The following is a 17,581-nucleotide window of genomic DNA, read 5'->3' as shown; positions in this document are numbered from 1 at the left end:
AAAGCGCCATGTTGATTGGATGATAGTGGCCGTCATGTTGAAACAGGTAAACGGCCCTTTAAATGAGCCCAATGAGTGCACTTCAGCGTGAATGCACCGGTGTGTGTGCGGCGGGCGTCTGCGGAAGTCTTCAAGCCGGCTTTTCGATCACCGAATGCGGTCGTGCACGGGGGAATCTCGGCCTGTTCCTTTTGAAATATTTTCAACGTGTTTGAGCTCCAGCAAGACGGCGAGGAGAGAAAATGTTCTGATTCTAATTTGCAATGAAACAGTCGAATGTCAGTGACATTTTAACAAGCCCCATGTTAACGTTAGCATCGACATACTTCTGTGAGAAGTCGATTGCAGATAGCAAGTGTGGAAGCTTATGAGCAGTGTGCAGGCTAACTAGCAGTAACTTCGCCTCTGGACCGGCAAATTGAATTTCATTCCGATCGTTTTCCTGGAATTTTACCAAACACGAGGAACGAAAAACCATCCATGTTAACGGTGGGTACTATCACAAAGTTATTTTAAATAATGCATTCTGATATTTTGTTGAAAAGTGTCCGCGCGTGCGTTTGTATGTGCGCGCGCGTACGCGAGCGTTTGTATGTGCGCGCGCGCGCGCGTGTGGCTCTCGCTGAAAAACATTTCTAAATATTTTACTTTTATGGCTCTCTTAGTCAAAAAGGTTCCCGACCCCTGCTATATAGGAACCAAAGGCTTTCTTGGCAATATGTTAGATGATTTAGAGTACAGTGGGACCTTGGCTTACGAACTTAATTGTCTCCCAGACAGAGTGTGTAAGGTGAAAAGTGTGTATCCCAAAAATTAATTTCCCACAGGGAACCATTAAAATGAGAATAATCCGTTCCCAGATCCCGATAAAACATAATTTTGTACTTTCTAATTTTCTAAGCCTTAAAACTACACTAGCTGGGTTGATAGCTTTTTGCATCAAGTGCACGGATGACTTGTGCGGGTTATTTGTGGGGCCTGATTGATGGGTTTTCTATCCATTTTCTCACTATTCTCACACTCAGACTTTTTTTTTTGTTTCAAGCTCTGCCATCTCCCTTTCGTGTGTGTGTGTGTGTTTTCTCACTCTCTCTCTCTGTCTGCCCGTCTCTTTAATGTCTAACCGCCCCTCCCCACTGCTGGGTTCTTGACCAATCACGTAACCGTAACCGAAGACTGGGGGCGGGGAAGAGAGGACAAAAACAGTGGCCACCATTTTCTTGTTAGGAGAACGGGCTCGTTCGCGAACGACACGTCACTCATTGTGGCAGCTCCGTGTGTATCCCGAAAAAAAGTTCGTATGCCAAGGTAAAATGTTCATAAATGTAACGTTCGTAAACCGAACAGTTAATCAGCCAAAGGGGTCATAAACCGAGGTTTCACTGTAATGACCATATTTTAAAAATTGATTGACTCACTGTGTTATTATGTTTTAAAGGACAACCGACGTCCCCGGACAAGTTGTGTACATAATTTGTGAAATGTCTTCAAATGACTTCTATTGAGCGTATTTTACAAAGATTCCACCGCATATAGCTATATTTTACGTTTTAAGACTCGCGCTGCATATTCCGGAAGTCTTGTTTTTGAGTTGGTGACATTCTAACTAGCTATCTATTAGCTATACAGCTAGCTAGCTGGCTATCAATTGGCTACCTATTAGCGAGCAAGCTCGCTTTCTATCTATTTGAGTTATTTCCGGGTGGAGTGAAGTGACCTTGAGAGTTTTGAAAGGCGCTTATAAATGAAATGTATTATTATTATTATTATTATTATTATTATTATTATTATTATTATTATTATTATTATTAACAACAGCTGAAGCTGTAACAAAGCGCTCAACATGGACAACGATCATATACAAGAAATAAAGCAGTCACAAAGAAATGGAAAATGATTACAACAAATTCATTCATTAATTAATTTTTAAAATGCCCCCTCTATGTATTTACATGAAAACAAAAAATACCGGTATATATGCTTTCAGTAAAAATACAGTGTTGTCATTGAAAACACTTATCCAAATGGGATGGATGGAACACCTGATTAGCTACCAAAATAAGTCCATGAACAAAAACCTCTGTGACATACATCTCCCAATTTTTGCAAATGATTACAAAGGGTTAGGTCATGAAATTCAGAATACTTTTTTTGTCGTCCGCTGTCAATATAAAAAAATAATAATAATAATGATGATAATAAAAACAGAGTGAATACACATAGAGCAAACCCCTGTATTTTTTGGTTTATTATTGTTATTTTTTGTATATTGTTTATTAATTTCTTATTTATGACCTTGTGCCATGTGTCTATACACATGTTAAATATGATTACATATGATTGTTTTTCTACTTCTTTCTTTCCTTTCCTCTTCCTTTCATAACTTTGCTCCTGTGTTACTTCCGGGTAGAGTGAATGCTGGCGCAAATGGTTGCCGCTGTTCAACCGCACAAAAAAATATGTTCCATACCATAGTGACTTGAAAATTTCAAAAAGGAAACAGACAGAAGTAAAAAAAAAAAAACACAAACGACAAAAAAAAACAATCATTTAAAAATACTACTGTCTTCATGTCAAACTTAAATGAGAATGTTGGTTGAATAAAAATAGGTACATATATCCATCAAACCAACAACATTCCTGGAAAAAAATGGCTAACCATGACCTTAGCGGCTTTGAAATGATGGCAAAACATTGCATTTTCACAGCTAAACATGGTCTCAGCTGGTCAAAATGAGGGGTCCCGGCAGGTGGGACCTGGAAAAATAGATGATCCACTATCACCATGGCAACAATAGATATGCCATTCACCTCATTACAAGCCGGCATTGCTGCCAAAATGGTATTGGAGCTCATATTTTGAGGTTAAATGCTACATTTTCTTGCACTAGCAATATGTTATTCTCTGCGGCCCCTGAGCATCGATAAAAGGCCAATGCATTTCCAACACTGATGGAGGTTTGCGACACAATAGTGGACTGGAGGGGGGGAAGAGGGGTGGGGGCGTCAAAGCATTGAGGAAAGAAGCGATGAGGGTCAAGGGGAGCCATGCAGACACAGCCCCACGTAGCGCTAAGGCTGGATTATGTGATTAAAGATGACTGGCTGCTTCTTTAAGTAATGAACCATGATGACCCAAAATTAAGATTAGCACAGAAGGCTCACTATGCCTGTGTGTATGCATTTTTTTCGCTAATAGAAATCTACTCAGAAGAAGAAAAAAAAGGACCTAGAAAATCATGGTCAGGAATCTTGCTTTAACCGTAACAAGAGGTGACTTGTGAGGAGTCTTGTTTTCCTTGTTGCTGGATATATTTTAAGGACAAAACACACACACACTAGACAGTATGCTTTTGTAGTTTCGGAAGCACCCGGCTTACAAGGAGTCCATTTTCAATTGAATAGAGGATCAATGAGATTCATGAGTTCTTTTGCCGCAGAGTTGGCACATGGTTATTTTCCCTTTTTAAAAATACAGCCGGTGCTCAAAACATTGTCAATTATAAATGGTGCACTTTGCTCGGACAACAAGCGCATGCTCACATTGGTTGGAACGTTATCGAAAGGTGAAAAACAAAAAGACATACATGGAAAAATTATTCACAAATACGGACTGCGAGCATTTCTTGAATTCATAGTCTTCTTTGCTCAGTTTAATTCACTTCACTCTTTCTTCTACACTCATAATGACTCTCTTATGTTTAGATGGCATGATTACAGAACTTGTGATGGACGAGAACAACCTAATACAACTGCTACCCTACACTAAACAATACACGATTTCAAAGGCAAGGCAAATAGGTTTTTATTATTATTACTATTATTATTAATAATAATAATAATAATAATAATAATAATAATAATAATAATAATAATATCATTATTATTATCATTATTATTATTATTATTATTATTATTAGTTGGAGGACACGGCTTTGCTGTGGCGACCCCTGATGGGAAAAGCCGAAAGGAAAAGATTATTGTTATTATCATTGTTATTATTATTCTTATTTAGTGGTAAAAAAATAATACACATGATTTTTCTTCCAGATTAACAAGTTTCTTTTTGACAGAATTCCATATGAGTAAGTATTCTTACTGTATATGTCTGATAAGTTTCTTCGTATAGCCATTTAGACTGCAGGACATTTCAGGATGAGATATTCACAGAGCAATATTTTTTTTTGTATATCATCCGTGATTATACAACATGAGTGGAAATGCATTTTTTTTAATCACAATGAAGCACAGTTCAAGTTAAAAATGTCATGCCGCATGAAGTTTAGACTTCATACTTTGAAGATTGGCATGATTATGCAATCGTATACGGTTAGGCTGTGGGCCATATCATTCGGGGCTACATGATGCCTGCATGCCACACATTGGTGACCCTTGGTTTAGATAAGCAGAATAATTAACTGCCTGATTCATTAATTTTTTTAATCGTTCTAATCATTTGGAAAATACGACAAAAGAGAACGCACCACAAGACTGCAACCAAAAACATCATTGGGTTGCCTGAGCTCCAATCCAGTTTTATCATGTCCGTTGCCCAGTTCCAAACATATCTGATTCAACGCTTTGCTCGTCTAGAAGCCCTTTCAAAAATCAATTATACTCTCATCGAAAAATATCGGTACACAAGCACCATGTGGTGTCACATGCACCCCGACTTCCCTCCATTGTCAGATTAAGTATGTCTAGCCAGGACAATGGCGCCATTGGCTAAGCGCATTTTAGTAACTTAGCTTAAAACCTAGCTTGTAGCAGACGTGCACATTCCAAAATGACGTCTCTGATCAACTGGTGAATAGGAGGCTTTCATCCTCTCCACCTTCATCTAGAGCTGCTACATATAATAAAGTGTTTGTCTTGTACTCAAACAGGGTACATGGGGAAAGTCATTAAGATAGCATAACTGTTCATGTTTTTATGTTCATGTCGTGTTTATTTCACTTTGTGTTGACTTCAGAATCAGAATACCTTTATTCGTCCCACAATGGGGAAATTTGCAGTCTACAGCAGCAATTTGAAATGGGGTGGGGAGGGTGAAACACTTTGTCACAGCTGCAGCTGTTGTGTAAGCCCTCAATTTCAATGTAATGTAATGTAAATGTAAATTAAGATGGATTGTATTGTATTGTACATTTTCTAAAAATCTATATCCACATTCACATTAATGCCGTGAGTTTGTGTTACTTGAGTGTTGAGTGAACGCTGGCGCGTATGGCCGCCCCTGCTCACCCGCAGAAAAAAAAAAAAAAGAAATCTTATCCCGTGACTGTAAAGTGTCCTTGAGAGTTTTGAAAGGCGCTTAGGAATAAAATGTATTTTTATTATTAGTAGTGTGTGTATGCGCATGTGTGCGTGTGTGTGTTTTGCAGGAGGGGAGGTAGGAGGGGTCTCCTCCCTACACCCGTTGCTGACAGTGAAAATAATGGCGGCTGACATCCTTTCTTGCCTCTTTGGCTCTCACCTCATCGCCGCCCCCAAGAGCCCCTCTCGAGCTCATTTGGGCACATGAAATTTGTTGACTTCTTCCCTATCGTCCTCTCCTTATCGCATTTGCCATCCTTCTCCGCCACGTGGATGTTTTTACTCGCTCGTAGAGGTCTCCCCCACCTGTGAGTACCCGTACGTGCGGGCCGGGTGTGGGTTTGCATTGGAATGGAATGTAGAGCAGAGTGTCACTGCTCCGAGTAGATAAGAACATTTGCAAATTGTTTCCTGGTAAGATCACATGACCCATGTTTGTATTAGATAATATTGATTGTGTGATTGATCTGGAGATAATAGTGTTCATGACTTATAAATGGAACACACATTATTGAGTGCACCTGGGAGTGTTTGCTGTGTGTCAAACATGCAACACTTGCATATATTTCGAAGACGTGTACTTTAAATAAATAAATAAATAAATAAATGGAGGGATGGATGGATGAATAAATAAATAAATACATAAATAAATAAGTACACAAACACCATCAGCAAAACGAAACAAATATTGGATTGGCTTTACCTTTATTAGTCTCGTAGTGGAGAAATTTACATTTCACAGCAGCAAAGTTATGAAGGGAAGAAGCAAGGAAAGAAAGAAGTAGAAAGGGAAATGAAAGAAAGAAGTAGAAAAACAAAATACAGGAGCTGCTGGAAAGGCAGTCACTCTCGTGGAGCCATCTTGAAGTAAAAAGAACAAAAAATAAAAGTAATTAACAAGATATGCTCATATCTAAATATGCAAGATTTGACACCATAAAAGTGTTTTTTTTTTTTTTGTCATTTTGGGGGGGGGGGGTCCATTAACTATCATTGTATTGTAGTGTGCAAATTCATCTGAAAAAAATGATCGGTGTATGCAAAAAATGCAAATATCCACAAACTCAGAATGTTATGACTATTTCAGGTAACAGAAGCAGTCACAGGAAAATATAATTTCACGAGTAAACTAATTGTTGTATTTTGTACTTGAGATTTTACTTCCAAATAGGAGAAAGCCACATTTGATTGTGTAATGTGATGTTTAGTCTTAAGTGTAACTGCAAAAACAACAATATGGTTTATGCAAGCTAGCTATCTAGCTAGCTAGCTAGCGGTTTATTTATGTATGTATGTATTTATGTATTTATTTTTCTCCAACAGAGCACTGACACAAGCATGATGACAAACAAGTCTCCGTGTGATAAAAAACTTTCTGTTCAACGATATGCTTTTGTGCCGCACCTGGGTCGATACTAATTTAATTTTTGTCTCGGGAAAGTCCTGGGTCGCTTTTCCACAGGCCCTCTGAGCTTAGCCAACGAGGCGCAAGTATGACAGAGAGAAAAAAAGGGGTGAAAAAGAACACACACACATCCACACACACACACAAGGGCTCAAAACAGTGCCATGTTACATCTGAGCTGCACTTGATTGGGTTTCCGTATTCGCGCGCCAAATCCTAATTGCGCTCACGTTAGCCGGAAAGGAATATGCGTCTGGTGTCACCCATCTAACAATGGCAGCTCATTGTGTGCGCAATGAATGAATGTTCACAAACAGAACTCAATCACAACCCCCCCTAACGACCGCCCTGTCGCACACAAACAGTGGGGTGGCCATTTTAGACCAAATAGCCACTCAAGGTGCAAACTGGGACTGGATTTACAGAGCATGTCTCAAAATAATTTATCATAGCATGAATGTAAATTAATATCCACTTGCTGACGTCATGCTGCACCTCTAAAAATAGTAAACAAGTGTAGAGCCCCTCAACAGTAATTTTACCGCTTGTTGCCAATTGTGCATTACATTTCAAGGCTCCAAATATTCACATTACACTTTGTCAAGCAAAAATAGGCATTTTGGACCATAGTGAATGATTAAATTAGTAAGCAAACACTGAGAATCAACTGCCAAAAAGCTCCGCTGGGCAGCATCGCACATGTCACGCACCGTTGGCAGCCGGTGGTTTGCGATCCAGGTTAGCATGACCTACGCTCCGCCAGCTAGCTAGCAAGGAATTGCAGATGGCTACCGCTGCTGCCTGAACATGTTGCGGACTCACTTCGAAGTCAGTCAGCAGCATTTTGGTGGTGGTGAATAAGCTACAGTTCTGATGACATGGTGACCATATTTAACTCCAGAATTAAAAGTGCTTCAGTAATTGCGTCCACTTTTTGCAGATATTTGGCTTGAACAGTGTTAAAGGGGAAAATGAACAATACAAATGTAAGGATTCGAACTTTGGAGAGAAGAAAGCTCGTCAATTATTAAGTAGAGCCTGAACTGGAAATAAGATTACGTTATGCTCACCCAGGAAGAGTGGCCTACAAAGTTAAAACTATATTAAAACAGAATATTCCAGTAACCAAAGTTTTCAAAATACCATTAGAGTGTTGCTCCAAGTCAATAAAATATAGTTTTGTGATTGACTTGCGTCGAGACACTTGATCAATCGATTCCATTCATTGTGAGTAGGTGTCACTGGATACCAGTGGTGGGCCGTCAAGGACTGTGAGGCCTTCTCTGCTGGCCTAAAAATATCTGAATCACAGACTAATGTGAATTATATTTTTTTCCCATTAATTGTTATTAAATAATTCCAATATTGTCTTTCAGCTTCCTTTCATTGCCTTTGACCTGTTGTGCTGCCGCCGGGCCGTCGTCACTTCTTCAGCTTCACTCCAATTGGATGAGCAAATACAGTGACACCTTGGCTTACAAACTTAATTGGTTCCCAGACAGAGTGTGTAGGGCGAAAAGTGTGTATCCCAAAAATTAATTTCCCGGAAACCATTAAACTGAGAATAATCCGTTACCAGATCCCCATAAAACATGATTTTCTACTAAATAAGCCGTAAAACTACACAAAATATACCTTATTTTATGTATAATAAATGTACTATTGTATTGTAATGAAAGAAATACACTGTACTGTATAATACATTCATTGTATTTACATTTGTGATAGTCGTTGATGGCTTGATGGAATGGGGTTGGAGGAGGTCGGAGGTGGGGAATTGCTGTTTGGAAGGAGAGTCACATTCAATAAGGACTGTAATTAAAGAAATAAACTGTACTTTATAATAAAGTCGTTTTATTTACCTTTGTGAGGGTCGTTGATGGCTTGATGGAATGGAGTGCCCGGTTTCATCAGCATTAAACACTTGATGAGGAACATAGCCTTCTTAGCTGGGTTGATAGCTTTTTGCATCAAGTGTACAGATGGCTTGTGCGGGTTATTTGTGGAGCCTGATTGATGGGATATTTTAACCTTGCAGTCTACACTGTCTTTGAACTATCAAAGTTGAAACGAGTCTGAATTTCACTGTTTTTCACCAATTTTCTCTCTCTCTCTGTCGTCTGCCTATCTATTTAATGTTTAAACCCCCCCTCACTGCTGCGTTCTTGACCAATCACGTGGCTTTAACTGAAGACTGGGGGCGGGGAATAGAGGACAAAGACAAGTCGGCTGCCATTTTCTTGTTTGGAGAACGGGCTCGTTCACGAACGACACATCACTCATTGTGGCGCTGCGTGTGTTTCCCGAAAAATAATCCGAATGCCAAGGTTAAATTTTCATAAATTTAACATTCGTAAACCGAAAAATTCATAAGGGGTTCGTAAACCAAGGTATCACTGTAAATGTTAAATTGGCTGGATCAACATTTATCTGTGAGATTATTTGTGTCAGCTTTCCGAGTTAGCGTCATTGACACCAACAGAAAGAACAAAACACAATCGGACAAGAGTGCTTCATTAGCCTTGAATTAAGAGATGCTTTTCCGGAACTCCAGTTTGATCTATGTGGAAAAAAAGAATCAGAATAACTAGTAATTTTACATGTCTCATGAATGCCCGATATAACTTGGAATGTGTTTTTGATTTTGCTTTCGGCAAGCTTGACAGTGACTATGATCTATTTTGACGGGCACCCAATCTTCCCTATTATACAAGTCGTGTTTTTCTGCTTCAATTGCAGTAATTATGTATTCAATGAAATACAAATCTCAATGCTGCTTTACGGCCAAATGTAATAATTTGCTTGAGGAGAATGGGAAAACGGAAGATGGAGTGGGAGCGTAAAAAATTGGCAGGGGAAGATGTCATTACGCAACCTGCAATCCAAAAGCATCAAAACCTTGCCAAGACTCTCCCTTCTCTTAATTCTTTAGTCACACCTTAACGAGCTGAAACAAGACAATGACCCAAATAGGTGTGATGCTGGCACAGCCGTTTGTTGATGTCGATTCAAGCCATGCAACAATGGCACAAAACAAAGGTTTGTTTATTTTCACACACTCCAGTATCACAATCACACCCTGTGACAACAAGCCTGAAGACTCCTTGGTCGAGAGCTTAACCTCTTCCAAGGCCAAAGATCAAGACCAACCTCGACTGTGGGGTGACCAGACATCCTCTTTTTTTTCCAGGACGAGGGATTTAATAAACTCAGCATGTATTCTTAAATCAAGGACTTCCAAGTCCAGATTGGACGTTCTGATGGCAGCCACTAGCTGGGTCACCTCTATGACTAGCTGGCTATCTAGCTTTGCTATCTATTAGCTATCTGACTGGCGAGCTGGCTATCTATTAGTGATATGGCTATCGAGCTAGCTACCTAGCTGTCTATCGATTGACTATTAGCTACCGAGATTTCTATCTATAGTGATACGTCGGCTTACAAACGCTTTAGTTTAGGAACATTTCGCCTTACGAACATTAAATCCACGAGAATATAATCTTGGCATGCGAACGAGTTTTCGGGAAACACACGGAGCGCCACAATGGCTGGCGGACTAGTTTTCGGCGGAAGAACACCAGACCACACGGACGAACAGCGCCACCGTGGCGGACTAGTTTTCCACACCCTCTTTCTCCAAGTGCCTATGTGGCGTATGTGGTTTGTTATCAAGGATACATTTGCTATTATGGGACCTAAAAAAGACCCCACCACCGGCTCGTGTTCAGCCGAAGAGGACACAAAAAAAAATTAGGGTCGAGGAGATAATCGAGAAACACGAACAAGGTGTGCATTTGTGTAATTTAGCGTCCCAGTATCAGTATGCTAAGTCGACCATTGCTACGTGGGGCTAAGAGTGTTTCTGTGTTGTCTAAGCAACGGTCTCAGGCAATCGAAGAGGTTCAAAAACTCCTATTGATTTGGATTAACGAAAAGCACCTAGCACTGGACAGTGTGTGGGTATTATCGCAGGAAAAGCACAACTTCACTTGGATATCATCAAGAGGCAACTACATCAACGACCCTCACAAAGGTAAATAAAATGACTTTATAATATAGTACACTTTATTTCTTTAATTACAAAACAATATCACATTAATTATACATAAAATAAAGTGCATTTTGTGTAGTTTTAAGGCTTATTTAGAAAATTATGTTTTATGGGGACCCGGAAACAGATTTTACTAACTAATTTTAATGGTTTCCTATGGGAAATTAATGTTTGAAAGACACACTTTTCACCTCACACACACTTTCTGGGAACCAATTAAGTTCGTAAGCTGAGGTATCACTGTATTTGAGTTACTTCTGTGTTGAGTGAACACTGGCGCGTGTGGCTGCCGCTGCTCACCCATAGAAAAACTCATCCCGTGACTAAAAAATGACCTTAAGAGTTTTGAAAGCCGCTTTTTTAAATGAAATGTATTATAATAATAATTGTACGGACCACAATATATGGGCTCAAATGTAATTACAACATAATACGACAAGCTTCATTGTCAGAGGTAAGCCAAACAACAATAACAATAGCCTTTCCATCTTTTCAAGCCATAATCACACTCCCATCTCTCGTCCGGCGGGCCACATGCAGAGGTGGCCTCAATTTGCAGAACAACACAATGCAACACAAACCACGACAATCAGATCTGCTCTTTGTTTTCCCCCAAAGCTAAACCACCCACAGTGTGCCAGCACAGATAACACATTGAGTGCGCCAACCGCTAACACACCAAGCACATTTACCAAAGACAGAAAAGCTGCGCCATCACACTGGCTGAAATGTATTTCAGGGATCGTGCATAATAAAGCGTGGATGCAACTCTGTATGAGAGAGCGAGAGAGAAAGAAGAACTGGGACTGCGCATGTGTGGAGGGGCCGTGTCGCGGAAGACTGGGAGTATAGTAATTACCTCACTGTAGGAATCTCGATTATAGTTCATCCAGGTTCCGTGTTAATCATTTACCAGCAGGGGAATAAAGACATTTACACTCACACTCAAAGCCTGTGATGCAATCGTCGAAAAAGACTCATTTGCATGCACACGCACGCAGACACACACACACACATCTGAAGGATGAGCTCACAGGTAGACCCTGGAGTAAAGAAAAATGTAAAGTGGATACAAAAACTTGACACCAACTCGACATGTTCAGTGGTTTTATATATATATATATATACACACGCTCAGTAGAAGTCATTTGAAGCGATTTTACAAATTATGGACACAACTTGTTCAGATGCGTCGGTTGTCCTTTAAATGCAACAGAGACCGATGCAACCTGCTTTCCACGTGATCCTATTGTAAAATGAATCCATTCGACAGTCTCCATCAATCATCATCGGATCACATTAGACCGAGCAGGTGTACTTCAAGTCTATAAATCTCGACGAAAGGTCAACCATCTCCCCTGATAATATGCGACGGCGGCACGACCGTCTTTTGCCCGTGCGTACCGGATGTGATCTACTTAGGTATTTAAAGCCCCTCACTCACACAGAAAGGGAAATGATGCATGCGTTTACACATTTAATTAGACACCGGAAGGCTAATGAGGTGAGCTTTCAATAAAGAACCGGGAGCAGCCTCCTCCGACAACGGGCCGAAGTTTGCTATTAAGACGGGAGACGAGGGAGGAAGAAATTGAGGTGCAAGGCTTTGGTACTATCCCCCATTGGAAAAGCGCTTTTGTCTCCAATTAGGAAGCTGCTGATCCGAAGCTTTACGAGCAGGACTTGGGCAGGAGGGGATTTGAAGACAAGTACGGAGTTCAGGTGACACGAAGGTTAGTCGTAGGGGGGAGCCGAATTGCTTCACCTCGCTTGAACCAAAAATACAAACCGCTACAGACCACTTCCATAACACTGGGCTTATAATATTAAACTAACCTTTAACTGCTCCAGGAAGTTGGAAAATAATCTCTCTTCTAATAAAGGAACAATCAACGCGAGAGAAAAAGCGGCGATAAAATCGACCACGCTCGTAAACCTCGTTCATTAAATCGTAAAAAAAAAAAAAGGAGAGGCCGACGCTGAGTCTCACTGTTTCCCAGATTCAATATTTCAATCAGGAGGGGATGGGTGAGCGTGGGACGCCTCAAACATGCATCACTTTAAAGCATCTCCCAGCTTGGCTGCCTGTGCTTCATTAAAACTATAAATCCAGACAGTGACGGCCAAAGTTTTCCATCATGTATTTAAAGAGACTGCAGTGGCTCCTGTGCTACAACACCGCCTTCAACATTAAGTGTGTAAAGCATCTTCTTTTTAAATTGTTGCCTGAGGGCATCGCTATTCTACTTTATAGAATGCATATTCCCTCACTAAAATGCACTCTGCGGTGAACTAATTACTTTGCATCAACTCCGCAATGCAATTTTACAACTGAAATAACATTTTATTAATGTTTCCAAATAATTAATTAAACACACACACAAAATGAGCTCAAGCATAGCAAGGTCATAGCTGACTAAATTACAGGCAATGGCTTTTAAAAATCATGTTGTGTATGATAAAAGGGCATTGGGAAATTTGCTTCGTTAATCATTATGAATTTTGTTGATGATGCGGAATTAGTACTTGGCAGTAATCACCAAAGGCGCACTTGGTCAATTTTCCACTAGTTTGTTGTTGAAAGAATTTATTAATCTGTTTTTGTTTATTAATCCATGTATTCATTTATATATTTATGTATTCATTTATTTATTTACACATTTACATTTAGCTAGTTATTCCTTTATGAATTCATGTATGTATTTGTTAATTCATCTATATTTTTATTTATTCATTCATTTATAAAATTCACTTATTTATCTATTCATTCATGTATTTATTCATTCATCTATGTATGTGTTTGTTTCTTTATTTATTCATTCATGCATTCATTCATTAATGTATTGTTTATTTATTTATCTTTTTAATACTTCGTCATTCATCTATATATTTATTTTTGTGATTCATTCATTCTGTCATTCATCCATTTATTTATTCATGCATTCATTCATCTATTTATTTATTTATTTATTTATTTATTTATTTATTCATGTAGTTTTGCTTTTTGAATGTTGCTGTGCCGATGACCATTTTGTGTTTGGGAGCCTTTTACTGAGTATCTTCATCTTTATTAAGTTCATAGAGTTGCTTGTTCTGTAGCCATAATGGGACACAAGCCAGTGTCTTCTTGTGCCGGTCCCATGCCCGGATAAATACAGAGGGTTGCGCCAGGAAGGGCATCCGACGTAAAAGCCTGGCCAAAAACAAACATGTGAATCGAACCTCTGAAGATGGAGGACACTGATTCGCTGTGGCGACCCCTCAAAGGGAAAAGCCGAAAGGAAAGAAGAAGACACATATATCTATTTATTGATTTTTTATTTACACCTTTACACATGTATCTATTTATCTAGTTATGTATTTATTTATTTGTTTATTGATTTTCATTGCGATTGAGGACGTCATTATTTGTCAACTTATGAAATGGTCGAGGCACATTGGACTTCTTTTTAAGATGCTGCTTGAATTTTTATGAGTTTACATTCAATAGCAGTCAATATAGAGATGTTTGAAAAAAAGCAGGGTTGGTTCGCGTCCTCATGTTCCCTCTATGGTTCACTGAGATTTATGATGAAGTGGACCCGGACTCTTCCTCATCTTGGTTGGAAGTTATTGAAAATTGGAAGTGGGGGGGGGGGGGTGATTGAAGCTCAACTAATCACAGCTCATCCATCCATCAGTGGCCAGGAGTGAGCTGTGAAGGATGAAAATGGCGTATAGGAGTTGAGTGAAGAGGGTTGGTGTTGGAGAGAGGGTTGTGGGGTTAAATAGGACGATAATGAAGAGGGAAGAAAAAAAAGAGCTGGTGAACCCCTGCTTTTAACCCTGGGAGCGAAGAAAGAGCAGGGTCACTGGGAATGAGCCACCAAAACTACGGGACGGTTGTTGGCCTTTTACATGATGGCACTGTGATTTTGTGCGTGCCAAAAAAAAACAACCTCTGACCATTCATGTCTGAATCACATGGGTACAAAAGAGGTCCTCCAGTCTCGCAGTGCCACATTGCTGCCAATTAGACTGAACTCCAAAAGCAATTCACATGCTCGAAATGTTTGTACACCTTCAATCAAAACATAGCAGACCTCTGTTTTCAGAATTTATTTGGATTGCCAGAGATGGCTCGTATAAACCAGAAGCAAATTTACAAAAGCAACACTGACTTATATTTTTGCAATTAGAAAAAAAATGTAAAGATATCCCTTTTACCCATCACTATATAGACCCATAACCTTTTAAACATGATTGAAAATTAAATGTTAATAATTTCTCAGAGAAGTCAAAATAAGCAGCTCATGTTGCACAAGTGTGTACACCCATCATGATATAATGATACAATCATTCAAATTTCATACTAAAGTGAAGTCAGCACACACCTGCCATCATTTAAATGCCCTCCAATACCTTTCAGATGTTCTAGTAGGATTTTCCTGACTTTAGTTTACATTCTGGCTGATATCTGACAACCCTATTTTATTTGACACCATTCATAAAATTCCCCCCTTAACATTGACAAGAATTAAAAAATAAAATAAAAATAAAAACCATGCAACCATTAAGCTTCACTTTAGGTATTCTATTCTTTTTGTGACCAGGAGTTCACTCCAAAATAATGACCACAAATTAAAACTCACTAAAACAATATCTGCACAGCCGCCTTATGTTGAGTCAATACAGTTATAGTATATCAAATATGCTTTTTATACTGCATTTTATACTTTACACTATGTCCAGTTCTTGTGCAGTTGTACATTTCAGTTTCCTGACTTTTTCTTTGTGCATAGAATATTTTTTTTATATCTTTTGACCACCCCACTTTCAATTTTGCTGCTGTACATTGCAAATGTTCATATTATGAGACTATTAAAGGCTTTCTGATTCTGATCTCTTGCACATGTCGGAAAATGTGTTTGAAAATGTGTTTCTTGTTCTCATTTTTACAGTTCAACATCATTGTGACAGGGTGTTTAGATTTTTTTATTTATCAACTGATTGACTGGTGATTAGCATTTTTTTAGGTCGAGTTGTGGGGGTATATTGTGTACACTAATAAAATTATAATATTGATGATGAACTGGAGAGTGAGTCAATGCACTTCTATTGGCATCAGTTCAATTTCTTTTCCCATGAATTTTTAATGACAAACCTAAACAAATTAGACTTTCCCTTGCAAATGTGCCTCCACTTGGACCATTAATCTGAACCGCGACTGCCAAATTGACCTGCTCTACATATGCAATGAAGGTTGAGTGTTAATTTCATGACAACAGCAATACATCCACATGCAGGTCCCCCACTTGCATCCATCCAGCCATCTTTTTTTCTCATCCGCTTATCCTTTCGATGGTCGCGGGCGTGCTGGAGCCTGTCCCAGGTGTCTTCGGGCAGTAGGCGGAGTACACCCAGGACTGGTTGCGAGCCAATCGGAGGACACGAAAGGAAGAACAACAAACCATCCGCACTCACACTCATGCCTAAGGACAATTTAGAGTGTTTAATAAGCCTATCATGCATGTTTTTGGACTGTGGGAAGAAACCCAAGTACCCGAAGAAAACGCATGTGGGCACGGGAAAGCATATAAACTCCACACAGGAAGGCAAGAGCCGGAATATAAACTCTGCACTTCTGCACTGTAAGACCGGCATGCTCATCTGTTGTCCACTGGGCCATCCCCTCCCCCGTGTGCACTCTTCAATTGTGAGATGCACCTGGATCAACAGGTGAGCCAAGTTTGGTATTGCTAATAGTCAACGACCCCACACACATGCAAGGGGTCACTAACCTCCATTTTCTGCACAACATCAAAGGCTGAAAAATCGTCTACCAGAATAAATAAATAATACTGGATGACTCAATTCTTGTCGACGGGTTAAAAATGAACAACATTGCACAGGTAGGAGGTGAGTAAGAGGTGTGCTGCATGGCAGAGATTCCTTCTACTGGAGGTTGTTGAGCAACATGGCAAGCTCAGACCAGCCAAATTTGTGAGGCTGATGACAGATATTTGCAGCTTACGGGCAAAAATCACTGCAATATGAATAAAAAAAAGCTTGTACATAAAAAGAAGCAGACTTTGGAGTTACCTGGTGTTAGTGGAGTTCCAGTACACTGCGTGCCTTTTGCTCACGACGGCTGAGATGATGTGTAAAAGTAAAAAAGTGCTTTTCCAAACAGGGAGGCTGGCCGGGGTCCAAATGAGGGAGCCCATCACGCACACGTCTCGCTGGGGTCACCCACGCTGCACTTGAGAGGTGTTTAAAAAAATCACAAACAAAACAGGTGACGAAACCGAACAACTTGACCAATTAATAGCGAACGTGCGTCATTCTGTGAAAGGTGACTTGAGGGAGTCACTGAATGCTCGGAAGTTTCGTGCCTCTAAAATGAGGAGTTGTTGCTAGTTTATCCAAAATGGTCATTTTCGCACCAGCTTGCTTCTTTAAATAGAAAAAAAAAATACAAATAAAAAGGTGAAGATTTTGAGGATGTAACAGAAGGAGGTTTTGGCTCAGAAGTGATTGAGAGGGAGGGGGTGGAGGGTGGAGCCGGCAAGGTTGGACGGGGGCAGGGTTGAGAAAACTTTGGGCCAATCAGAACACAAGGGTGTGGTCAGGGAAATGCCACAATTGTGCGTGACGTGCGCCGTCTGGTGTAGACAGACAGCAGACGTTGGACGCCATTCTGCTCTTCTCCTTATCAGTGGCTAAAGTTACTGTCAGGTAAATAAATCACACGGTTTAAGATCTAAACTTACCACTTTACCAGCTCAAAATCACACGTAACCCTTAAAATGCCAAAGAAGTAGGATTAA

The 17,581-nt window shown here is 39.8% G+C and overlaps 1 protein-coding gene across 2 annotated transcripts in view; it reads right to left on the bottom strand.

Annotated features, from left to right (window-relative positions):
- efna4 (ephrin A4) overlaps window positions 1–17,270 on the bottom strand; it is a 59,660-nt gene extending 42,390 nt beyond the window's left edge. For both annotated transcript variants that reach the window (XM_088999546.1, XM_088999547.1), the window contains exon 1: window positions 16,854–17,270. In XM_088999546.1, coding sequence (XP_088855672.1) covers window positions 16,854–16,978 — 125 coding nt within the window. In that variant the 5' untranslated portion in view covers window positions 16,979–17,270. The remainder of the gene's footprint in view (window positions 1–16,853) is intronic.
- Between the last annotated feature and the right edge of the window lie 311 nt (window positions 17,271–17,581).

This window comes from Hippocampus bargibanti, linkage group LG06 (genome assembly GCF_051943395.1).
Source record: "Hippocampus bargibanti isolate YZ-2025 linkage group LG06, ASM5194339v1, whole genome shotgun sequence".
Classification (NCBI taxonomy): Eukaryota; Metazoa; Chordata; class Actinopteri; order Syngnathiformes; family Syngnathidae; genus Hippocampus; species Hippocampus bargibanti.
Note: the sequence above shows the minus strand (reverse complement) of the source record. Positions and strands in the feature narration are given on the sequence as shown.